Source organism: Sapajus apella, unplaced genomic scaffold (genome assembly GCF_009761245.1).
Source record: "Sapajus apella isolate SASKATOON/1434 unplaced genomic scaffold, GSC_monkey_1.0 scaffold70, whole genome shotgun sequence".
Taxonomy (NCBI): domain Eukaryota; kingdom Metazoa; phylum Chordata; class Mammalia; order Primates; family Cebidae; genus Sapajus; species Sapajus apella.
Genome location: NW_022437010.1, coordinates 3,880,239 through 3,905,663, shown reverse-complemented (window position 1 = coordinate 3,905,663; position 25,425 = coordinate 3,880,239). Strand labels below are relative to the sequence as shown.

Sequence of the window (25,425 nt, the reverse complement as noted above, 5' to 3'; positions counted from 1 at the left end):
AAAGCCATGACAACTGTATTTTCTAGTTTGGGATCAATACTCTATGCCAGAGGTTGGTAAACTCTTTCAAGAAAGGACCAGACAATCAGTATTTTAGACTTTCAGGCCATTTGGTCTCTGTTGCAATTACTTAACTCTGCTATTATAGTGCAGAAGGAGTCATAGACACTGTGTAAATGAATGAGTGTGGCTGTATTCCAATAAAACTTTATTTACAAATACAGGAAGTGGGCCAGATATGGCCCTTGAGCTATAGTTTGCTGACTGCTGCCCTAGACTGTCATCTGTGGGCCATGCTCAAGGCTGACATTAACTGGTAGCACTGGTGTGGCCATACTGCTTGTTAAAAAAACAGAAACTTCCATATCAGTTGGTAAGAATCACTGTCTTGAGCCCCCTAAGCCCTTTGCTTGGATGCCTCGAACCTCCCCAGGATTCAGTAATCCTCCAGGAACAGGGCTTGGTGTGGCAGAGGGACGCCACCCCAGTGCTAGCCCCAGTGACTCTTCTGATTGGTCAGTAGCTTTGCTATTTGGGTGATACATATTTTGACTAAGACTCCTCATGGTGTCTATTTGCGAAAATTGATTTTAAAATTTAGGTTTGACCATACCAAGAGTTATATGGTGAGAGATTCTCTTTTCAACTTTAAAAAAAATATCTGCTTGACTTAGAATTAGATAAAAACTGCTTACTGGCTTTTGTGCAGGTTCACGTATCTCTTGGTGCATGTTGCATCTCTATAACTGAGCTAGGCTAAGACAGCTGACGTTTTCTTGTTCCAGGCCTATATGGACACTCTGCAGACACAGTGGAGTTGGATTCTTCAGATCACCAAGTGCATTGATGTTCATCTGAAAGAAAATGCTGCCTACTTTCAGGTTTTTATATTTAGTAATCATTTCATTGTTATTTAGGTCTTAATACCTAATCTTTTGAGTGTGTTTTTTAAAGCACTGAAAATACTCTTCAAAATGTTGCATAAACCCTCTTCTTTGGTTTTGAGTGGAGAGGAACATAGATTTGTAACCTTGCCATCAGTCCCACAAAGTTTCCCGCTGTCACATACGTAAATACTTTCTGCGCGAATTTTTTCCTTTAGCCACCTGTCAAAGAGAAGCTTAGGGATGATAGTCCTTGAAACAGAACATGAAATTGCTTATTGAGTTGCTTTTCATTCACCGATCACTCTCATCCTTCAGTTTTTTGAAGAGGCTCAGTCGACTGAAGCGTACCTGAAGGGGCTTCAAGACTCCATCAGGAAAAAGTACCCCTGTGACAAGAACATGCCCCTGCAACACCTGCTGGAACAGATCAAGGAGCTGGAGGTATCGTCTCAGACCCAGAACCTCAGCAGCTGTGCCTGGTTCGGGAGATAAAACACACCCCTTGGAAGCAGCTGGCACTGATTAGTATTATTGTACAACACACGCCCAGAGCCGAGCAAGCACTTTCTTCAGCTTCAGTGGCTTTTCTCAGAATGAACTTCATTACATGCCCAGCTACTCTTGACAGTTACTTTTGTTTCAGTGTAGGCAATTGAAAATGAAAACAGACACGACATTACATCACATGATAATTCCTTCAAATTTTATCAACGTAGCCGTTTCACACAAGGATGTTCTTCCCTGCCCACTTAATTCCTGCCTGTGTAGCTTCTGGAGAGTGTTATCACGAAAGGTTCTCAGGTTTCTGCTGATGAATTTTTAATTTTTTGCAGTTAATGCAACTGTAGTGATATTCAGTGTGTCATGTAGCTACATTAGTGCAATTTGAAGATCTCCTATAAAATTCGCAGGGTATCTATGCTAAAGTATGATTTTATTCACAATTGCAGAAAGAACGAGAGAAAATCCTTGAATACAAGCGTCAGGTGCAGAACTTGGTGAACAAGTCTAAGAAGATTGTACAGCTGAAGCCTCGTAACCCAGACTACAGAAGCAATAAACCCATTATTCTCAGGGCTCTCTGTGACTACAAACAAGACCAGGTGGGTACTCATTTAGAATGATACAAAAGTTTTCCCTGTCCTTATACACAAAGGTTGGTCCATCAAGAAAGCAGCATTTAATCTAGAGTTCAATAATCACCAGAGTCAATGTCTTTGATCTACGAAAGCAGCAAGCTGTGGAACAAATGCAGCAGCTCTGTTCCGAATCACATGATAGTTGTCAAGAATAAGGACAATGTTATTTTTAGACCTTTTGAAATTTCTTAAGGCTTAATACTTCTAGTATGTAAAACTTGTCTCTAATCACTCTCATCTTTAAATTTCTGATAAAAGAATTGAGAAATGATGCCGTTGTGTTGCATATAAAGTGAATGTCATTGCAGATTTTATGCAGCACTAGAACATATCAATTCTGCAGGCTCTGTGGTAAATATAAGCATTTATGTAGAAAGATTACTTGTTTTTAGCAATTATATGATTCCCACATCTCTCTTTTCCATTTTCTTGTTATAAAATTATGGACGATACAAATGCAAAATATAAAATGTGATGATTAGTTGGTTAGATAAACTATAAAACAGTGGACTTTATTCTACCACGTGGAAATGGTTTTGTTTTTGTTTTTCTGAGACACGGTCTCACTCTGTTGCGTAGAGTGCAGTGGTGCAGTCATAGCTCACTTTAGCCTTGAACTCCTGGGCTCAAGTGATCCTCCTGTCTCAGCCTTCCAAGTAGCTAAACTGCAGGCAGGCATCACCATGCCTGGCTAATGTTTTATTTTTTGTAGAAATGGGAATGGGTGTGCGGCAGGGCAAGAGTGGATGCTGGGGGCCCAGGAGAAAGGAAGGAGCGGGCCAGGCTCCTCGGGAGGCTGAGGTGGGAGGATCACTTGAGCCCAGGAGATTGAGCCAGCAGTGAGCCATGATCGCACCACTGAGCTCCAGCCTGCGTGACAATATGAGACTCTGTCACTAAAAAAAAAAAAAAAAAAAGGCCGGGCACGGTGGCTCAAGCCTGTAATCCCAGCACTTTGGGAGGCCGAGGCGGGTGGATCACGAGGTCAAGAGATCAGGACCATCCTGGTCAACATGGTAAAACCCCGTCTCTACTAAAAATACAAAAAATTAGCTGGGCATGGTGGCGCGTGCCTGTAGTCCCAGCTGCTCAGGAGGCTGAGACAGGAGAATTGCCTGAGCCCAGGAGGCGGAGGTTGCGGTGAGCCGAGATTGCGCCATTGCACTCCAGCCTGGGTAACAAGAGCGAAACTCGGTCTCAAAAAAAAAAAAAAAAAAAAAGAAATGGAATCTTGCTGTGTTGCCAGGCTGGTCTTGAACTGGCCCAAGCAATCCTCCTTCCTTTGCCTGCCAGAGTGCTGGGATTACAGGCATGAGCCACTGTACCCGGCCTGGAAATGTTTTGAGAGCTTGTGTAGTGAGAAGAAAGGAAGTCAAAATGGAGATAGAAGGCTGGTGTAGTGTCACGTGCCTGTAGTCCCAGCTACTCTGGAGGCTGAGCTGAAAGGTTTGCTTGAGTCTAGGAGGTCGAGGCTGCAGTGAGCCATGATTGTGCCACTGTACTCCAACCTCCAGACAGAGCGAGACCCTATCTCTTTAAAACAAAAGTGGTGGTTGAATATGTAAAAAATCAAGGTTCTTATGTTTTGCTAGCTAAGATAGTTGTCATACTTTAAGTAGACATTTTAAGAAGTTGTATAGATGCTAGGGTTAATTTAGTAGAGAAGCTTTTTAGATGCTGGAGTTAATTTAGAAGGCTATTTTTCTGGAGAGCCATCCCAGAATTATTTCTGCTTTTAAATTTTAAGAGCAAATAAATGAGACAAGTGAGCCTTTATGCTAAAGTGTGATACACAAAACATGAACGCATAAAAGTGAAAAATGATGGACAGAGCTTTTACTTTACAAAAGGATTTCTCACTTTATTGCTGGATTCCCCAGTCTGTCTTTGAAAAGTCACTTCCCTAATTCACATAAAATGTAACTCACGCCGGGTGTGAGGGCTCATCCCTGTAAACCCAGCACTTTGGGAGGCTGAGGTGGGTGAATCGCTTGAGCTCAGGAGTTTGAGACCAGTCTAGGCAACATAGCAAAATCCCGACTCTACTAAAACATACAAAAATTAGCCGGGGAGTGGTGGTGCATGTCTGTAGTCCCAGCTACTTGGGAGGCTGAGGTGGGAGGATCACCTGACCCCAGGAGGTCGAAGCTGCAGTGAGCCATAATCGCAGCACTGCCCTGTAGCCTGGGTGACATAGTGAGACCAAATAAATAAATAAATAAATAAAACGTAGCTCACTTCGTGTATACCTTTTGGGCTCACGTGTATTATTTAAAGCGTCAGTATTGTTGAGTTGTATGATGATCAGCTTCATCTGAGGGGAATATAGTAAGGTCAAAGCTTTAATAATTTGCATGTGTTCATCTCTATCTTTGAGAAAAAAAATAAAAACGTGTGCTTATGAATAAAGCCAAACCCCGGGGCTGCTTGCCTTACAGAAAATTGTGCATAAGGGGGATGAGTGCATCCTGAAGGACAACAATGAGCGCAGCAAGTGGTACGTGACGGGCCCGGGAGGTGTTGACATGCTCGTTCCCTCCGTGGGGCTGATCATCCCTCCCCCGAACCCACTGGCCGTGGATCTCTCTTGCAAGTAAGTCATCAAGTTCCCAAAGCCACATGTGAATGCGAGGTGGAGGAAGAGGGCATGTGCTTAGACTAGAAGCTTAGACACATGGTGCCTTGCCATAATAATCACCACCTAAAAAAGGAACCTTGTGAAGGTCACCTTCACTTTGTCTTGCAAGTTTATGTGGAAGAGACACTCAGTATTGAAGGATAAAAAGGAATGTCTGACTATAAGGGGGCCAGAGTGAACAGTACTTGTCATGTACTTCAAAGGCATCAGTTTAAGGTTCTCCTTTTCTTCTTAGAAAATCAATCGTTTTACAGGTAGCCACAGATATAAGATACCTTTAATATCAGTATTCACTCATTTTAGGAAGAACATTCATTTTACAGATTATCCATGGCAGATAGTTTTAAACCATTTAGTATGGAAATCTTCAACCACACACAGAATATAGTGTAATAAGCTGCTGTGTGCTCATGGCCGAGCTTTGGGTCATTGGCATCTAATGCACCTGCCACCCTGCCTTAGACCTCTGTCAATTACAAAGTTGCTGACCAACAAGACAACAACAAAACGTTGGAGTGTATATATCAGCCAATAATGTAGATAATTCAGAATGTACTTCTGGGGAGTAAATGAATCCAAATCCATGGACTGTTTTGAAAGTGATACCTTTGCCTGTTACTTTATCAGTGACTGTTGTAGGTTTTGGTGCTGTGGTGTGAGCATGTTCAGGTTTCCCGTTTGGGATGAAGTGTGAAAGTCTGGCTCTAGCGTGTGTTCCCTTTGTGTCTCTTAGGATTGAGCAGTACTACGAAGCCATCTTGGCTCTGTGGAACCAGCTCTACATCAACATGAAGAGCCTGGTGTCCTGGCACTACTGCATGATCGACATTGAGAAGATCAGGGCCATGACGATCGCCAAGGTACATCCTCGGGGCCACTCAGGCTCCCCGCAGTGCCCATGTCCAACAGTTTGACCTTCTCACTCTGTAGCGGCGCTTTTGTGTCTCATCAAGCAAGTCAGCTCAGCCCTCCTTAGAGGTTCTGGTCTGTCCAATAGAGAACGGGAGGAATTAGCACATAGCTGATTATGAGAGAGAGCGATAATACTAATTCAAGTGGCCAGACAAGCCAGCCAGCTGTGCCTGTGGAAAAGCCAGAGGCTCCTGTAAGATTCTGGACCCTATGCTCCTTTGATGTAATGGAAATTAGGTCATAAAAGATTAAGTGGGTAAAAGAAGTAAAAGATGGGATGGAATTCTTGGAAGAGCACCCAAAGCATTAGTTACTCTGAATCAGTCGTTTTCAAATTGTGGTCTGAAGAATCCTAGCAGGGGCGGGAGATCCTTTAGGAGTGACAGGGATGGAAGTGAGGAGAGGGGCACAGAAAATACCTTTTGGGGTCCCCTGAGCCCTTTTTCTCTTTTTAGTTGGAAGAGTTTTGCTGGACTCTGCTTTACATTTAGGGCTTCTGAATAATATTTCATTTGAAGAAAAAAATTCTCTAGGCAAAAAAAAAAAAAATTGAAAACCCATTGCTGTGGTTCTTGGGAGCAATGTCTAAACCCTAAATGACCTTTTATATCTTAATGGGCCTATGATGAATGTTGCTTTGAGTCCCATCTAGTGGATGACACTTTTTGGCCAACTCTTCCCGATTGCATTGTGGGGCAGTCATAAATCCCAGATCACTTCTCCCTGTTTCCTTTCAGCTGAAAACGATGCGGCAGGAAGACTACATGAAGACGATAGCTGACCTTGAGTTACATTACCAAGAGTTCATCAGAAATAGCCAAGGCTCAGAGATGTTTGGGGATGATGACAAGCGGAAAATGCAGTCTCAGTTCACTGATGCCCAGAAGCATTACCAGACCCTGGTCATTCAGCTCCCTGGCCACCCCCACCACCAGACAGGTCAGCTTGGCACATTTTTCTCTTTGTATCAGCCATCCGTACCATTTTAAAAAGAAAGGAGTTTGCATAAAACCAGTTTCAGCACCATTTCTCTGAATGCTACGTAGCCAGAGTTCTTCATGCCCTAAATTTTCAGAATCGATTCTGAAATTCAAAGGAAGAAGGTCTACTTTTATGTAGTATGGACGTTGTTTGAGGCCTAGCACCTCGATAGCTGGGTATTCTCTGATTCTTATGGCCCTAACTTCTTTTTGCAGTGACCACAACTGAAATCACTCATCTTGGAACCTGTCAAGATGTCAACCATAATAAAGTAATTGAAACCAACAGAGAAAATGACAAGCAAGAAACGTGGATGCTGATGGAGCTGCAGAAGATTCGCAGGCAGATAGAGCACTGCGAGGGGAGGATGACTCTCAAAAACCTCCCTCTAGCAGACCAGGGTTCTTCACACCACATCACAGTGAAAATTAATGAGCTTAAGGTAGGTGTCTGCTAGCATTTTGCCCGATTTCCTTGTATATTTTTATTTGCCTTCAAATGAATTTTAAAATCCTGGTTTCAACGTTTTTAGGCAAAAATATTAATTTTTGAGAAGACAGGCTTCTGGCAGGATTTCCTTATGTCTAATGTTTCCAAATTTGTAGAAGGTTATCAGGCTGGGGGTTAAACTGTTAGTTTATACGTTGTTGAATCAGGCTACGGTTCATCTCAAAAGTTTTCACAAGCATTTCACGGTCCATCTCAAAAGTTTTCACAGTTTATGGGTTGTCGAATCAGGCTATGTCCTGTCTCAGAAGTTTTCACAAGCATTAATTTGGCTTCTTGCAGAGAACAACCTATGATATGGGTTAGACGGGGAATTATCTTTATTTATAGACATGACACGGACGTGAAGAGATTTGGTTGGTGAGATAAGATCTCAAAGCTGTAGACAGAGCTGTGACTACCGCCCAGGTGTGTCAGCTCCTAATTCAGTGATGTTTTCTGCTCAGCTAAGCCTAGGCACACTGCATTGGAAAGCTGAGATACGGATATTCTAAGAGGACCACATTTACAGTGCTAATGAGGCCATGCTGAAGAAAGAAATAGAAAGTCAACTCCTCCCTCTTTCTTGAATCCTTTACTTTAGTGGACTTTTTTTTTTTTTTTGGAGACAGAGTGTTGCTCTGTAGCCCAGGCTGGAATGCAGCAGCACAATCTCAGCTCACTGCAACCTCCACTTCCTGGGTCCCAGTTCAAGCAGTTCTCCTGCCTCAGCCTTTCCAGTAGCTGGGATTACAGGCACACACCACCATGCCCAGCTAATCTTTGTATTTTTAGTAGAGACGAGGTTTCACCGTGTTGACCAGGCTGGTCTTGGACTCCTGATCTTGTGATACGCCCACCTCAGCCTCCCAATGATGGGATTACAGGCGTGAGCCACTGCATCCAGCTTAGTGAACTTTTTAAGGGCAAAAATGATCATCAGAATGACACAGCTACAATGCAGAGTACTACTGTCTTTGTGATCAGTATGCCAAAACTATGATATGTAGTTGTGTTTCTTAATGACTGGGATACATTCTGAGAAATGTGTTGTTAGGCGATTTTGTCATGCAGGCATCATAGAGCATGCTTACACAAACCTAGACGGTATAGCCTACTACACACACAATTGTGGGCAATTGTGACACAGTGGTAAGTATTTGTATATATCAATATATCTAAACATCAAAAAGATACAATAAAAATACAGTATTATAATCATATGGGGCTGGATGCAGTGGCACATGCCTGTAATCCCAGCTGCTTGGGAGCTTGAGGAGGGAGAATTACTTGAGCTCAGGAGTTGGAGGCTGCTAATATGCCACTGTACTCCAGCCTAGGCAACAGAGCAAGACCCCATTTCTTTAAAAATAAAATGTGTTTATATGTATGTGTGTATGTATATATGTATATGTATGTGTTTATATGTATGTGTGTATGTGTGTGTGTGTGGTGTATCTTATGGGACCACCATTGTGTATGCAGTTCATTGACCAAAACATCATTATTGGACACACGAGTATATACACACACACACACACACACACACACACACACACACTGGAGTACTATTTAGCTTTAAAAAAGAAAGATACTACCATTTGCAAAAGCATGAATGAACGTGGAGGACAGTATGCTAACTGAAATATACCAGACACAAATACTGCTTGAGTTTATTTATGTGTAAATTCTAAGAAAAAAGTTGAATATATAGAAACAGAGTAGGATGGTGGTTACCGGGGTGGGAAGGGAAGAGGAATTGGGAAGATGTAGGTTAAAGAATGCAAACTTGCATTTGTGTAGGGTGAATAAATCTAGAGATCTAAATTCAGTAGGCAGACTACAGGTAGTAATCTTGTAGTGTATATTGAAATTTTGCTAAGAGAGTAGATTTTAGGTGCTCTTACCATACATACAAAAAAAGATAACCATGGAAGGTGACTGATGTGTTAATTTACTTATCTGATGCAATCATTTCACTGTGTCTTATTTGTATTAAAACAGCATATTGTACACCTTAAATATGTACAGTAATAAAAAGAATCACACAGCTAAATCAAAAGAGCTTTCCTTCATTTTTGACAGAGTGTGCAGAATGATTCACAAGCAATTGCTGAGGTTCTCAACCAGCTTAAAGATATGCTTGCTAACTTCAGAGGTTCTGAAAAGTACTGCTATTTACAGAATGAAGTATTTGGACTATTTCAGAAACTGGAAAATATCAATGGTGTTACAGATGGCTACTTAAATAGGTAAACTCAGCTAACACTAATCTCATATTTTCCTTTTCTCAAGCTTCATTTTGTCAGACTTCATTTGCTTTAGATGCTTGCCTTACAGTTTTTCTGTTTACTAGAGATTTACTTACGTCCTTCTGTGGTTTGGAGAGCATGTTAATTCCATTATTCTGAACTATAATGTTATCTTAGAACTAAGCTATGCTCTAAGGGCCAGAACTTGAGAATTCATAAGTGAATACAAAATGCTGGTCTGAATCACAATAGATAAAAAAATAGACAAAAATTTTTTATCTGCTTCCATACTGTTCTCTTTTATTACTAGCTATGAAAGCCAAATCTTCACAGACTAATTATGTCACTGGCAATTTTATCTGCTTCTTTTGCCCTTTCCAGCTTATGCACAGTAAGGGCACTGCTCCAAGCTGTTCTTCAAACAGAAGACTTGTTAAAGGTTTATGAAGCAAGGCTCACTGAGGAGGAAACTGTCTGCCTGGACCTGGATAAAGTGGAAGCTTACCGCTGTGGACTGAAGGTAACTTGAAAGGTTTTTAACAGTGGCCTGATTTACAGGAAATAATTCAGGACTGAGCTCCCCAATTATAAAGCCTCACTCAGTTTTCATGAGTTTTGAGGATTATTGGGTTGCAGTAGCCACACAGGTCGACATCAGTTGTCATCTCTAGAGCTCTGTTTTCTAGAGTGTGTTAGCAGGAACTATATGAGAAAGTAATTTGTGATGGGATTAGTTTGGGGAATGCTGAGTTAAACTGCTTTCTTTACTGTGGGACTTCTTAGAACCTTTAATATGTTCATATACATTATAACAGGATAGCACAAGGAACTAGATTATTGGAGCAAATACTAAGAAATGCAACTCAGTAAATATATTTTCCTGGATTGACTGTTAGCACTTTAAATTGTGAATATTCTAAAGTGTTTTATAAACTGCCCCCCCCATATGGTGACTTGTAATGTAGCATACAGTGGGAGAAGGGATTAATTTGCCATCATTTTTTTTTTCATCTTGCAGAAAATAAAAAATGACTTGAACTTGAAGAAGTCGTTGTTGGCCACCATGAAGACAGAACTGCAGAAAGCCCAGCAGATCCACTCTCAGACTTCACAGCAGTATCCGCTTTATGACCTGGATCTGGGCAAGTTCAGTGAAAAAGTCACACAGCTGACAGACCGATGGCAAAGGATAGATAAACAGATTGACTTCAGGTGCGCCAGCCTCCTCCCCCTCCTTCCCCAGCTTCTCCCCTTTCGGTTGTTCACAAGATAATGTCACTCAAAGGGAGAACTGTACAAAACAGGGGGCTTTGTTTTTTGTTTTTTGGTTTTTTTTGAGATGGAGTCTCGCTCTGTCACCCAGGCTGGAGTGCAGTGGCACAATTTCGGCTCACTGCAACCTCTGCCTCCTGGGTTCAAGCGATTCTTCTGCCTCAGCCTCCTGAGTACCTAGGACTACAGGCGTGTGCCATCATGCCTAGCTAATTTTTGTATTTTTAGTAGACACAGGGTTTCACCATGTTGGTCAGGCTGGTCTCGAACTCCTGACCTTGTGACCCACCCACCTCAGCCTCCCAAAGTGCTGAGATTACAGGAGTGAGCCACCCTGCCTGGCCTACAAAAACAGAGGTTTTGTTTTTTGTGTAACTTAGGCATAACAGATGCTCTTTTCTTGGACTGCCAGTATGCAGCTTTGTTAGAAACGGAAGGAGAGTGCATCACAATGGCCAGCCCTGTGCAGGCCAGGTGCCATCCAGGGTCTTAGAGAAACAGCAGAAGCTGCTTAACCAGCTCTTTTGTACCCTATAAACTGTTATCACTATTGGAACGAGTAGCTGCTTTGAGTTAGTATTCTCCAAAAATTTATGAAAATGAATTTTTTTTTTTTTTGAGATGGAGTTTCACTCTTGTTGCCCAGGCTGGAGTGCAATGGCAGGATCTCAGTTCACCGCAACCTCCGCCTCCCAGGTTCAAGCGATTCTTCTGCCTCAGCCTCCTGAGTAGCTGGGATTACAGGCATGTGGCACCATGTCCAGCTAATTTTGTATTTTTCATAGGGATGGCGTTTCTCCATGTTGGTCAGGCTGGTCTCTAACTCCTGACCTCAGGTGATCCACCTGCTTCGGCCTCCCAAAGTGCTGGGATAACAGGCATGAACCACTGCACCTGGCCGAAAATTAAATCTCATACAGAAGAAATACCTGTCTGCAAATAAGAGTTTAAAACATCTCTGGAATATGAATTTGCCTATTCTGGAAATTTTATATAACTGGAATCATACAATATGTGGTCCATTATGACTGGCTTCTTTCACTTGGTGTCGTGCTTTCAAAGTTCATCTGTGTTGTAGCATGTTTCAGTGCTTCATTTTATTTTCTACTTTCATGTGTTTTTGTGGTTGAATAATATGCCATTGTTCGGCAGTACTGCATTTTGTTAATCGTTTCATCAGTTGATACCTGAGTTATTTCCAATTTTTGGTTATGATAAAAAGTGCTGCTATGAATGTTCATGTATAAATTTTTGTGTGGGCATATGATCAGTTTTCCTGGGTATATAGCAAGTGAATATTTGCGTGACTCTACATTACATATTTTGGGAACCAATGGGATAATGATTTTATTGTATCTATTTCTTCCCAGATTATGGGACCTGGAGAAACAAATCAAGCAACTGAGGAATTATCGTGATAACTATCAGGCTTTCTGCAAGTGGCTCTATGATGCTAAACGCCGCCAGGATTCCTTAGAATCCATGAAATTTGGAGATTCCAACACAGTCATGCGGTTTTTGAATGAGCAGAAGGTATAAGCCAACTTCTTGTTCCATAGCTGTTCGGAGATTAATTGGGTGTAATTCATGTTTTTCTCTGGCTTTTGCATCAGTGCCTAGGTTTGAAATGATGAATATTTAATATTATTAATCCATTTTGTGAAGGCTTAAAGAATGCCCAGAGGAAAAGCAGCTGAGATGCTTATAAGGAGATGCAATCATGAACATAGAAATAATGTAATATTGTTCTTCTCTTCATGTTATCATAAATTATCTTTATAAATTGATGAGATAGGCCCAGACAACAGGCTGATTAGCCTGGTTTTTGTTTTTGTTTTTGTTTTTTGAGATGGAGTCTCACTCTGTCACCAAGGCTGAAGAGTTTCAGATCTTCCAAACTCTTCAGCATCTCACTTAAGAACCTGTAATAGTCTCCAGATAGTAAGTTTACGAGCTTGCTTCTCTTTTCTGAGTGGAAAAAATGCTCATCTCCTAAGCTATAACTTTAAGAATATGAGACTAGTACATGTAGTAATAAACTGAAAAAAACAAAAAGGTACAAGTAACAGTGGTAAAAGAATGAAATCACATTGATGTAAAAATATTTATATGCATTAACATTGGTATATATTTTACTTTTTGTATAGAACTTGCACAATGAAATATCTGGCAAACGAGACAAATCAGAGGAAGTACAAAAAATTGCTGAACTTTGTGCAAATTCAATTAAGGTATGTTGGTTTCATAAAGAATGTTGGTGTTTCACCAAGATTATTATTAACTGCATGACTTGATTTGTTGTAAAGATTACACACTTCTTGAGGATGGTAATTATGGCCTTTGTATTTTTTCTTCTAAAGAAACCATAAAAATTAAAAATCTGTTAGCTCGAATTCATTCCACATTGGCAATATCCATTTGAATGGGCTGGTTTCCATTCTTTGACTGGTGCTAGGTGCTGCATTCTCCATTTAGCATACAAAAGTGTACTGCTTGGTTTAGTAAGCAATATTAGCTGCTTGGACACTAGTGGCACATTATCTTTGGGGTTGGCAATTAGACATCCAGCTCGATGATTTAAAACTGTGGAACTGTAGCTGTTAGTGATGCTTTTTAAGTCCATGAAGACTGCTTTTCTTAAACTTCATTATGCTGCAGGATTATGAGCTCCAGCTGGCCTCATACACCTCAGGACTGGAAACTCTGCTGAACATACCTATCAAGAGGACCATGGTTCAGTCCCCTTCTGGGGTGATTCTGCAAGAGGTATATATGTTGTTGTGTATCTCTAAAAACTTGCCCCTCCTTCTGCCTCTTCCCTTTTCCCTGTCTCCTGCCTGTCTTCCTTACCATCACTGATTTCATCCCGTTTAAGGATATCCATTTTAAAAGGTTTAATAGCAGGTTATGCGCCCTCCAGTATGAGTCATTTATGTATGATGCATTTTCAGAAATGATCAGGACTCTGTTAGAGTCCTTGTAGAAATTGGGCTTAAATTTCTGGGTTTGATGAGAGAGACTTCTAAAAAGTAGAAACTATAAACAATCCTGCATGTTCTGCACATGTACCCCAGACCTAAAGTGCAATAAAATTATATATATATATAAAGTAGAAAATATGGAAATTTCTGAAAGACAGGCTCTTCTCAAAGATGTCGGAGACTATCACCTGTCAGATGGTTTAGGGGAAACAGCCTGGAGTGATGAGAATGGGATACATTTTTGGCCCTTTGTTTTGCCGTACTTTGTTTGGCTGACTTTGGAATGAGTGCACACTATAGAAGAGAATTCACTCTTTATAATTTTACTATTTTATTATTTTAGAAAACAAAATTGGTCAAATTGCATAGAACTTTTTTTTTTTGACGCAATATGTTTTTCTTTCTTCAAGGCTGCAGATATTCATGCTCGGTACATTGAACTACTTACAAGATCTGGAGACTATTACAGGTTCTTAAGTGAGATGCTGAAGAGTTTGGAAGATCTGAAGGTAATTTACCACTGTCTTTCCTTGGAGCCTCAAAAAAGAACACAGAATAGAACCTTATTATTACTTCCACATTATAATGTGGATTTGGACACACTCCTGGTAAAACTGTTTCCTCTATGCTGGGCACAGTGGCTCATGCCTGTAATCCCAGCACTTTGGGAAACTGAGGCAGGTGGATCATGTCAGGAGATCGAGACTATCCTGGACAACATGGTGAAACCCTGTCTCTACTAAAAATATAAAAATAAGCTGGATGTGGTGGCGCATGCCTGTAGTCCCAGCTACTTAGGAGGCTGAGGCAGGAGAATCATTTGAACCCAGGAGGCGGAGATTGCAGTGAGCCCAGATCGTGCCATTGCACTCTAGCCTGGCAACAGAGTGAGACTCCATCTCAAAATAAAATAAAAAACTATTTCCTCTAAAGGTTTAGTGTACTACTGCTTGTTTGTAAGTCTGGGGTTAGTTTCATCCTCAAATACATTGCTTTAAATGAATTTAAGTAATATTTGCAATATTGCAACAACTTTGCCAAACAAAAGTCATTTTATTTAATGTTTGGTCAAGGAATTTGCTTTATTTCTTTGTGTTAAATTAAGGATAAGAACATCTTGGACTAGGTATATTTGAATTTTTTATGTTGAGTGATTGTTCCCTTTTTTATGATACTTAAATTGAGTGTACATGTAAACTTAATGTAAACTTGAAATAAAGGGAACAGAATTGATGAAATCATAAGCTTTTGATCTTGAAAGAAATTACCTCATTTTGCAGCTGAGGAAGCTCAGACTCAAAGCTAATATATCATTTGTTAAGATCATATGAGCAGCTGGCAGAAGAATAATGATGAGAATCCAGATTTCTTGAATTTTTGCTTAGTAGTTCTTGCCTTGGATCACTCTTTACATGTGTGTCTGTGTGTGTAAAGAGAAATGAGAATGCACATTGGTCTGGGAGGTGAAAAGTACTGCTTCTTTCTTGGAATGTGAGGTGTTTTTCTTTTGACATACTTTCTGATTTCACTTCCACAGCTGAAAAATACCAAGATCGAAGTTTTAGAAGAGGAACTCAGACTGGCCCGAGATGCCAACTCGGAAAACTGTAATAAGAACAAATTCCTGGATCAGAACCTGCAGAAATACCAGGCAGAGTGTTCCCAGTTCAAAGCCAAGCTTGCAAGCCTGGAGGAGCTGAAGAGACAGGCTGAGCTGGATGGGAAGTCGGCTAAGCAAAATCTAGACAAGTGCTATGGCCAAATAAAAGAACTCAATGAGAAGATCACCCGACTGACTTATGAGATTGAAGATGAAAAGAGAAGAAGAAAATCTGTGGAAGACAGATTTGACCAGCAGAAAAATGACTATGATCAACTGCAGAAAGCAAGGCAATGTGAAAAGGAGAACCTTGGTTGGCAGAAAATAGAGTCTGAGAAAGCCATCAAGGAGAAGGAGTACGAGATTGAAAGGTTGAGGGTTCTTCTGCAGGAGGAAGGCGCCCGGAAGAGAGAATATGAAAATGAGCTGGCAAAGGTAAGAAACCACTATAATGAGGAGATGAGTAATTTAAGGAACAAGTATGAAACAGAGATTAACATTACGAAGACCACCATCAAGGAGATATCCATGCAAAAAGAGGATGATTCCAAAAATCTTAGAAACCAGCTTGATAGACTCTCAAGGGAAAATCGAGATCTGAAGGATGAAATTGTCAGGCTCAATGACAGCATCTTGCAGGCCACTGAGCAGCGAAGGCGAGCTGAAGAAAATGCCCTTCAGCAAAAAGCCTGTGGCTCTGAGATCATGCAGAAGAAGCAGCATCTGGAGATAGAGCTGAAGCAGGTCATGCAGCAGCGCTCTGAGGACAATGCACGCCACAAGCAGTCCCTGGAGGAGGCTGCCAAGACCATTCAGGACAAAAATAAGGAGATCGAGAGACTCAAAGCTGAGTTTCAGGAGGAGGCCAAGCGCCGCTGGGAATACGAAAATGAACTGAGTAAGGTAAGAAACAATTACGATGAGGAGATCATTAGCTTAAAAAATCAGTTCGAGACCGAGATCAACATCACCAAGACCACCATCCACCAGCTTACCATGCAGAAGGAAGAGGATACCAGTGGCTACCGGGCTCAGATAGACAGTCTCACCCGAGAAAACAGGAGCTTATCTGAAGAAGTAAAGAGGCTGAAGAACACTCTAGCCCAGACCACGGAGAATCTCAGGAGGGTGGAAGAAGACGTGCAGCAGCATAAGGCCACTGGCTCTGAGGCGTCTCAGAGGAAACAACAGCTGGAGATTGAGCTGAGACAAGTCACTCAGATGCGAACAGAGGAGAGCATAAGATATAAGCAGTCTCTCGATGATGCTGCCAAAACCATCCAGGATAAAAACAAGGAGATAGAAAGGTTAAAACAACTGATCGACAAAGAAACAAATGAGCGGAAATGCCTGGAAGATGAAAATGCGAGATTACAAAGAGTCCAGTATGATCTGCAGAAAGCAAACAGTAGTGTGATGGAGGCAACAAACAAACTGAAGGTTCAGGAACAAGAACTGACACGCCTGAGAATTGACTATGAAAGGGTTTCCCAGGAGAGGACTGTGAAGGACCAGGATATCACACGGTTCCAGAGCTCTCTAAAAGAGCTGCAGTTGCAGAAGCAGAAGGTGGAAGAGGAGCTGAATCGGCTGAAGAGGACGGCGTCAGAAGACTCCTGCAAGAGGAAGAAGCTGGAGGAAGAGCTGGAAGGCATGAGGAGGTCGCTGAAGGAACAAGCCATCAAAATCACCAACCTGACCCAGCAGGTGGAGCAGGCGTCCATTATTAAGAAGAGGAGCGAGGATGACCTCCGACAGCAGAGGGACGTGCTGGATGGCCACCTGAGGGAAAAGCAGAGGACCCAGGAAGAGCTGAGGAGGCTCTCCTCTGAGGTCGAGGCCCTGAGGCGGCAGTTACTCCAGGAACAGGAAAGTGTCAAACAGGCTCACTTGAGGAACGAGCATTTCCAGAAGGCCATAGAAGATAAAAGCAGAAGCTTGAATGAAAGCAAAATAGAAATTGAGAGGCTGCAGTCTCTCACAGAGAACCTGACCAAGGAGCACTTGATGTTGGAAGAAGAACTGCGGAACCTGAGGCTGGAGTACGATGACCTGAGAAGGGGACGAAGCGAAGCGGACAGTGACAAAAACGCAACCATCTCCGAACTAAGGAGCCAGCTGCAGATCAGCAACAACCGCACCCTGGAACTGCAGGGGCTGATTAATGATTTACAGAGAGAGAGGGAAAATTTGAGACAGGAAATTGAGAAATTCCAAAAGCAGGCTTTAGAGGTATTCACAAATATTTGATCACAGCTTCACTGTTTCTCAAATTATTCATTCCATTATCATCTAATCTGAACTGTGCTCTTGCTGCTTAGATAGATGCTTATAGAAAGACTTCTTTTTATTGCTCTACTACTTCCTGTCATAATGCAGATAACTGCTTTAAAATAATGTCATTGCATCAAATGCTGATCACTGGGTAGCCTGTGTTTGGCCCTGCTTTTAAGAACCCTAATACATGTATAACATTGAAGAGCACTTCCTCTGAATGTGCCATTCTACTTCTTAGAAGTTGGCTCTTACTTAGTGAGCTGTGGCATACATTTGTAATGAAAATGTTCTCAAATAGAAGCCATACTAAAGTGCTTCTCTGTGTAATTTTTAAATCACTTTTTCTTTTGCTGGCTTAGCTGAGTTTTCTGCATGCAGTATTCTGTGTTTGCTTTTGATCATGGCCCTAGTGCATTTCTTTTTGTTTGCCTTTTCTTCTTCTAACTTCTAATACATTTAACTTCTACAGACAATATTTGTGTGTGGCTGGGTTGGGGTGTGTGTATGTGTGTGTGTGTGTATATATATATGTGTGTGTGTATATATATATATCTTTATATATTTGTATTGCTTCATTAAATATCTTCGTCTAGCTGTAACAGATGAGATGTAGGTGTAGCAGGTATGATAACCTGGAACAAAACTCCCCACATTTTTTCAAAGCATAATTATTGTTAGGAGTAAGACAGGTCTACAACTTATAGTTCCTTCTTTAGAAAACAATTGTAAGTCTGAAGCCATTTATCAAAGTGGCAACATATATCTACAGAACTTTTCCTACAAATGTGTAAAATAACAAGCTCATAGTATATCCAGGGAAAACATAGAAATAAAAAATAAGCAAGGCTTTTTTTTTTTCTTTAAAGATAGATACAAGAAAAGAATTTGTGATGATTCGAAAAGTTATTTTTTCCCATTTCTTTCTTTTTCAATTCTAGGCATCTAATAGGATTCAGGAATCGAAGAATCAGTGCACTCAGGTGGTGCAGGAAAGAGAGAGCCTTCTGGTGAAAATCAAGGTCCTGGAGCAAGACAAGGCAAGGCTGCAGAGGCTGGAGGATGAGCTGAATCGTGCAAAAGCAACTCTCGAGGCAGAAACCAGGGTGAAACAGCGCCTGGAGTGTGAGAAACAGCAGATTCAGAATGACCTGAATCAGTGGAAGACTCAATATTCCCGCAAGGAGGAGGCTATTAGGAAGATAGAATCAGAAAGAGAAAAGAGTGAGAGAGAGAAGAACAGTCTTAGGAGTGAGATTGAAAGACTCCAAGCAGAGATCAAGAGGATTGAAGAGAGGTGCAGGCGTAAACTGGAGGATTCTACCCGGGAGACACAGTCACAGTTGGAAACAGAACGCTCCCGATATCAGAGGGAGATTGATAAACTCAGACAGCGTCCATATGGGTCCCATCGGGAGACCCAGACTGAATGTGAGTGGACTGTTGACACCTCCAAGCTGGTGTTTGATGGGCTGAGGAAGAAGGTGACGGCGATGCAGCTCTATGAGTGTCAGCTGATTGACAAAACAACCTTGGATAAACTATTGAAGGGGAAGAAGTCAGTGGAAGAAGTTGCTTCTGAAATCCAGCCTTTCCTTCGGGGTGCAGGAGCTATTGCTGGAGCATCTGCTTCTCCTAAGGAAAAATACTCCTTGGTAGAGGCTAAGAGAAAGAAATTAATCAGCACAGAATCCACAGTCATACTTCTGGAGGCCCAGGCAGCCACAGGTGGTATAATTGATCCCCATCGGAATGAGAAGCTGACTGTCGACAGTGCCATAGCTCGGGACCTCATTGACTTCGATGACCGCCAGCAGATATATACAGCAGAAAAAGCTATCACTGGTTTTGATGATCCATTTTCAGGCAAGACAGTATCTGTTTCAGAAGCCATCAAGAAAAATCTGATTGATAGAGAAACTGGAATGCGCCTGCTAGAAGCCCAGATTGCTTCAGGGGGTGTAGTAGACCCTGTGAACAGTGTCTTTTTGCCAAAAGACGTTGCTTTGGCCCGGGGGCTGATTGATAGAGATTTGTATCGATCCCTGAATGATCCCCGAGATAGTCAGAAAAACTTCGTGGATCCAGTCACCAAAAAGAAGGTCAGTTATGTGCAGCTGAAGGAACGGTGCAGAATCGAACCACATACTGGTCTGCTCTTGCTCTCAGTACAGAAGAGAAGCATGTCCTTCCAAGGAATCAGACAACCTGTGACCGTCACCGAGCTAGTAGATTCTGGTATATTGAGACCGTCCACTGTCAATGAACTGGAATCTGGTCAGATTTCTTATGATGAGGTTGGTGAGAGAATTAAGGACTTCCTCCAGGGTTCAAGCTGCATAGCAGGCATATACAATGAGACCACAAAACAGAAGCTCGGCATTTATGAGGCCATGAAAATTGGCTTAGTCCGACCCGGTACTGCTCTAGAGTTGCTGGAAGCCCAAGCAGCTACTGGCTTTATAGTGGATCCTGTTAGCAACTTGAGGTTACCGGTGGAGGAAGCCTACAAAAGAGGTCTGGTGGGCATTGAGTTCAAAGAGAAGCTCCTGTCTGCGGAACGAGCCGTCACTGGGTATAATGATCCTGAAACAGGAAACATCATCTCTCTGTTCCAAGCCATGAATAAGGAACTCATAGAAAAGGGCCATGGTATTCGCTTATTAGAAGCACAGATCGCAACCGGGGGGATCATTGACCCGAAGGAGAGCCATCGTTTACCAGTTGACATCGCGTATAAGAGGGGCTATTTCAATGAGGAACTCAGTGAGATTCTCTCAGATCCAAGTGATGATACCAAAGGATTTTTTGATCCCAACACTGAAGAAAATCTTACCTATCTGCAACTAAAAGAAAGATGCATTAAGGATGAAGAAACAGGGCTCTGTCTTCTGCCTCTGAAAGAAAAGAAGAAACAGGTGCAGACATCACAAAAGAATACCCTCAGAAAGCGTAGAGTGGTCATAGTTGACCCAGAAACCAATAAAGAAATGTCTGTTCAAGAGGCCTACAAGAAGGGCCTAATTGATTATGAAACCTTCAAAGAACTGTGTGAGCAGGAATGTGAGTGGGAAGAAATAACCATCACAGGATCAGATGGCTCCACCAGGGTGGTCCTGGTAGACAGAAAGACAGGCAGTCAGTATGATATTCAAGATGCTATTGACAAGGGCCTTGTTGACAGGAAGTTCTTTGATCAGTACAGATCGGGCAGCCTCAGCCTCACTCAATTTGCTGACATGATCTCCTTGAAAAATGGTGTTGGCACCAGCAGCAGCATGGGCAGTGGTGTCAGCGATGATGTTTTTAGCAGCTCCCGACATGAATCAGTAAGTAAGCTTTCCACCATATCCAATGTCAGGAATTTAACCATAAGGAGCAGCTCTTTTTCAGACCCCCTGGAAGAATCAAGCCCCATTGCAGCCATCTTTGACACAGAAAACCTGGAGAAAATCTCCATCACAGAAGGTATAGAGCGGGGCATTGTCGACAGCATCACCGGTCAGAGGCTTCTGGAGGCTCAGGCCTGCACAGGTGGCATTATCCACCCAACCACAGGCCAGAAGCTGTCACTTCAGGACGCAGTCTCCCAGGGTGTGATTGACCAAGACATGGCCACCAGGCTGAAGCCTGCTCAGAAAGCCTTCATAGGCTTCGAGGGTGTGAAGGGAAAGAAGAAGATGTCGGCCGCTGAGGCAGTGAAAGAAAAATGGCTCCCATACGAGGCTGGCCAGCGCTTCCTGGAGTTCCAGTACCTCACAGGAGGCCTTGTTGACCCGGAAGTGCATGGGAGGATAAGCACAGAAGAAGCCATCCGGAAGGGGTTCATCGACGGCCGCGCCGCCCAGAGGCTGCAAGACACCAACAGCTATGCCAAAATCCTGACCTGCCCCAAAACCAAATTAAAAATATCTTATAAGGATGCCATAAATCGCTCCATGGTAGAAGACATCACTGGGCTGCGCCTTCTGGAAGCCGCCTCCGTGTCGTCCAAGGGCTTACCCAGCCCTTACAACATGTCTTCGGCTCCGGGCTCCCGCTCCGGCTCCCGCTCGGGATCTCGCTCTGGATCTCGCTCCGGGTCCCGCAGTGGGTCCCGGAGAGGGAGCTTTGACGCCACAGGGAATTCTTCCTACTCTTACTCCTACTCATTTAGCAGTAGCTCTATTGGGCACTAGTAGTCAGTTGGGAGTGGTCGCTATACCTTGGTTTCATTTATATTAATTTCCACTTTATTAAATAATAAAAAAGAAAATCCCGCTGCTTGCAGTAGAGTGATAGGATGTTCTATGCTTACAGATAACATAGCCGTGGTTTAAATCAAATAGTAAAGGCTCTTCTGACTTTTTATCTTCTTAGCTCATCTTAAATAAGTAGTACATTTGGATGCAGTGCGTCTGAAGTGCCAATCAGTTGTAACAACAGCACAAATTGAACTTAGAATTTGTTTCTTCTCCTCTGTGTGTGTGTTTTTTAAAATCAGTTCTTTAACTTTGGAAGCCTATAATACAGTTTTCTATTCTTGGAGATAAAAATTAAATGGATCACTGATATTTTAGTCATTCTGCTTCTCATCTATAAGTATTTCCATTTGCTGTATTAGGAGATAATTACCCTCCCAGCACCAGCCCCCCTCTCAAACCCACAACCCAAACCCAAGCATTTTGGAGTGAGTCTCCTTTAGTTTTAAAGTGTGGATTGTATAACCCATATTCTCTTTCATGTACTTGTTTGCTTTGGTATTAATTTGACTGTATGTGCATGACAGCAACAATCTTTGCTTTTCTTTGGTCAAAGTTTTCTGTTTATTTTGCTTGTCATTTTCGATGTACTTTAAAAAGGTGTCTTTATGAAGTTTGCTATTCTGGCAATAAACTTTTAGACTTTTGAAGTTTTTGTGTTTTAATTTAATGATGTTTTTAAACATGTATAAATGTTTAGCAGTAGCTTTTTATCATAATATAGGTCTAAAAACATTTGTTTACTAAATACCTATGAAGAAATACCATTAAAAAACTATTTGGTTCTGGCCGGGTGCAGTGGCTCACACCTGTAATCCCAGCACTTTGGGAGGCCGAGGCGGGTGGATCACAAGGTCAGGAGATCAAGACCATCCTGGCCAACATGGTGAAACCCCGTCTCTACTAAAAATACAAAATTAGCTGGGTGTGGTGGCATATGCCTGTAATCCCAGCTACTCTGAGGCAGGAGAATTGCTTGAACCCAGGAGGCGGAGGTTGTAGTGAGCTGTGATTGCGCCATTGCTCTCCAACCTGCTGACAGAGCGAGACTCCATTTCAAGAAAAACAATTTGGTTCCGCATTCTTATTAGAAGGTGATCTTTTGAAGGTAGTCCTTTAGCACTTCTCAGGTGCCTGTCATACACCCAGTGGAGTCCTTGGAAAGAAGTACTGTGTAAAGAGGCCAGCCTAGAGGTCAATACCATGTTCTAGTTTATTCTGGACACTGAGTACCAAGCAGCATTGGCAAAAGTCACCATCATAGCATTGAAAAAACATGAAGTTGCTAAGGTGCCTTTTTGGATATCCTCAAAAGAGATTGTGTTTCATTTTGTCCTTTAAGAGGAAAGAATTGTCCTGGAACCCATGAAAAGGATTTCTGAAGAGTTCTTGGCTCTCCTTTGAAAGACAAGGAAATATAAGCCTATTCCTTTGGATCAAAGAGAAACTGCTAAAATGCACACATTTGTCATTAGATTAACATGACTTCACTGAATACCTACCATGTCTAGTATTGGGGTAGGTATAAAGATTGATATAAGCCTATTCCTTTGGATCGAAGAGAAACTACTAAAATTCACACATTTGTCGTTAGATTAACATGACTTCACTGAATACCTACTATGTCTAGTACTGGGGAAGGTATGAAGACAGAGCATAACTTACAAGCCTCCTGACGACAAAGCGGTTGCAAGCTGGGTGGGGACAGAAACAGATAAAGCAATCAGTGGGACAGCTTTCAAATGCCAGCAGTATAATGCAATCAAATTTTAAAGTACAGGTAGAAAATAGGAAAACAATGCTAATTGTATAGAACAAAAAAGATCATTAAGATTAGACAAATCATTTGGGCTTTTGGTACTTAGGGCGAAAATCACCTCCATTGTTTTTGCTCTGGCCATTTTTCTTCCACAGCACTCTTCCTTATCTCACCTCTTCCTCTTCCTCCCTCTCCCAATTTGGAGGAGTTCAGATTAATTTTATGCATCAAATACTGAGTTCTTGTGCCATGCATTGTACCAGAAGCCATGGAGTCTATGCTAGAAATACATGGTGCAAAAATAGCCCTCATAATCCAAAAGGAGGAAGAAAAATGTAAATGCTGTGTTGGGAAAAATAAGGAAATCCCTTATGCTAGAGCTGAGAGACCGTATTAGTTACCTCACTCTACCATAACAAGATGCCACAGACTGAGTGGCTTCAACAGAAGTGTATTTTCCTTCAGTTCTGGAGCCAAAAGTACAAGATCAAGGTGCAGGCAGGTTGGTTTCTAGTGAGACCTGGCTCATGGGTGGCTATGTCTTATCTGATGAGAGTACCTCTCCCTTCTTTATGACCTCATGTAAACTTAATTACCTCTTAGGGCCCTATCTCTTTATACAATCACATTGTGGATTAGTACTTAAAACATGAATTTTTTAGGGACCCAATCCAATCCATAACAGAGGCCTAGCCTAGGACAGGAGTCTGGAGACCACTCTAGGAGAGTGATATCAAAACAGTTCAGCATCAGTGTAGAGCAGTTCCTCCGGCTGAAACAGTAACTACAGAGTATAGTCAATTGACAATTCTTTCCTACTCCCTCTGCCAAAGTTGTCATGAAGCTCTGAGATGACATGGGCTGCATCCTGAAGAGAGGATATGTTTGACCTGGCCTAAGGTTTAATTTGGTTCACATACACAAACAGGGAAACAGACACTAGAACTTTTTATCAGGAGTCAGGTCACATCAGAGATAGTCTCGCATTTTCCAGACCAACCGGCTAATTATGGAAATACAAATAAAAAGGATACCGTGGGCAGAGTATGGATACATTAATTCCATACTCCTCTCTTACCAGCTTCTAGCCCACTTCTGTATTTTATGGTGCTGCCTATTCATTGTCTTATGACCATTTAATTTTGAGGTGAGGACTGTGCTGTCTGCCTTTAGAAATAATTGTTCACCAAAAAATTCCTCCACAGTTTCTTCACAGGGGTAAACAAAGTGCAAAAGGAAACCAAGGTTTGACACTTGGGCTTGAAAAATTTTTAAAAAGTAATCGAAAATGGGTTAGATTCTGAGAGTTAAAACCACTTGGGGAAACTACAAAGGCTAATTCCAGGTTGTGGGTAGGAAATGTACAAAGTTAAGCTTGTGTTATCAAAGCGAGAAAGCATTCAAGGCCTAATAGGGATACGTCAAAGACACATATGGCTTAATGTGGCTTCCACTGGCCATATTTGGGACAATTTGACCATCAGCAAGAATTATGATGTTAAAATTCAATAATATTATATTGAATTTAAAAAACCTTAAATCAATAACTTTAAAAGCACCTTGATTCCTTAGCAAAGAAAACACTAAAATGGAGGTGTGGAAAGAATGTCAGTTAATAAACATAGAAGGCATGATACTATTACAGAATCATTTATAACTCCTTATGTAACAACAGATTCAGTGAAGGACTGTATAAAGTAGTTGGGGAACAGGGTATTCTTAGGGTCTCAAGGTATAATCCACAAATTGCTTACCAATTCCTAAGGGGAAAATGTACCATTAGAATGAAGAGATGTAGCCACTACCTTTACCAAGCAAAAAAATTTAGCATTACTAATATAATTTACATATGCATCCCCCTGGGTTGTAATAAGAGGTACACAACATCTCTTACGTAGTATTCTTGCAAAAGTGCTCAAACTGAGTCTAATTATGAGGGAAACAAAATCTGACAAATCCAGAATGAGGGACATTCTACAAGACAACTGCCTAGGCTCATCACA

The 25,425-nt window shown here is 41.8% G+C and overlaps 1 protein-coding gene across 2 annotated transcripts in view; it reads left to right on the top strand.

The window, feature by feature from the left end:
• The window catches only part of DSP (desmoplakin), a 49,300-nt gene extending 26,987 nt beyond the window's left edge, over window positions 1-22,313 (top strand). The window contains exons 9-24 of one of the 2 annotated variants that reach the window (XM_032250016.1): window positions 786-881; window positions 1,203-1,328; window positions 1,838-1,990; window positions 4,465-4,619; window positions 5,398-5,524; window positions 6,314-6,515; window positions 6,773-6,999; window positions 9,129-9,295; window positions 9,677-9,815; window positions 10,314-10,507; window positions 11,938-12,100; window positions 12,715-12,798; window positions 13,226-13,333; window positions 13,959-14,057; window positions 15,086-15,583; window positions 18,364-22,313. In XM_032250016.1, the coding sequence (XP_032105907.1) occupies window positions 786-881; window positions 1,203-1,328; window positions 1,838-1,990; window positions 4,465-4,619; window positions 5,398-5,524; window positions 6,314-6,515; window positions 6,773-6,999; window positions 9,129-9,295; window positions 9,677-9,815; window positions 10,314-10,507; window positions 11,938-12,100; window positions 12,715-12,798; window positions 13,226-13,333; window positions 13,959-14,057; window positions 15,086-15,583; window positions 18,364-21,600 (5,775 nt within the window). In that variant the 3' untranslated portion in view covers window positions 21,601-22,313. Of the gene's footprint in view, window positions 1-785; window positions 882-1,202; window positions 1,329-1,837; window positions 1,991-4,464; window positions 4,620-5,397; window positions 5,525-6,313; window positions 6,516-6,772; window positions 7,000-9,128; window positions 9,296-9,676; window positions 9,816-10,313; window positions 10,508-11,937; window positions 12,101-12,714; window positions 12,799-13,225; window positions 13,334-13,958; window positions 14,058-15,085; window positions 17,381-18,363 lie in introns of both variants that reach the window. The other variant, XM_032250014.1, reaches the window with a different exon arrangement.
• The last annotated feature ends 3,112 nt before the right edge of the window (window positions 22,314-25,425 follow it).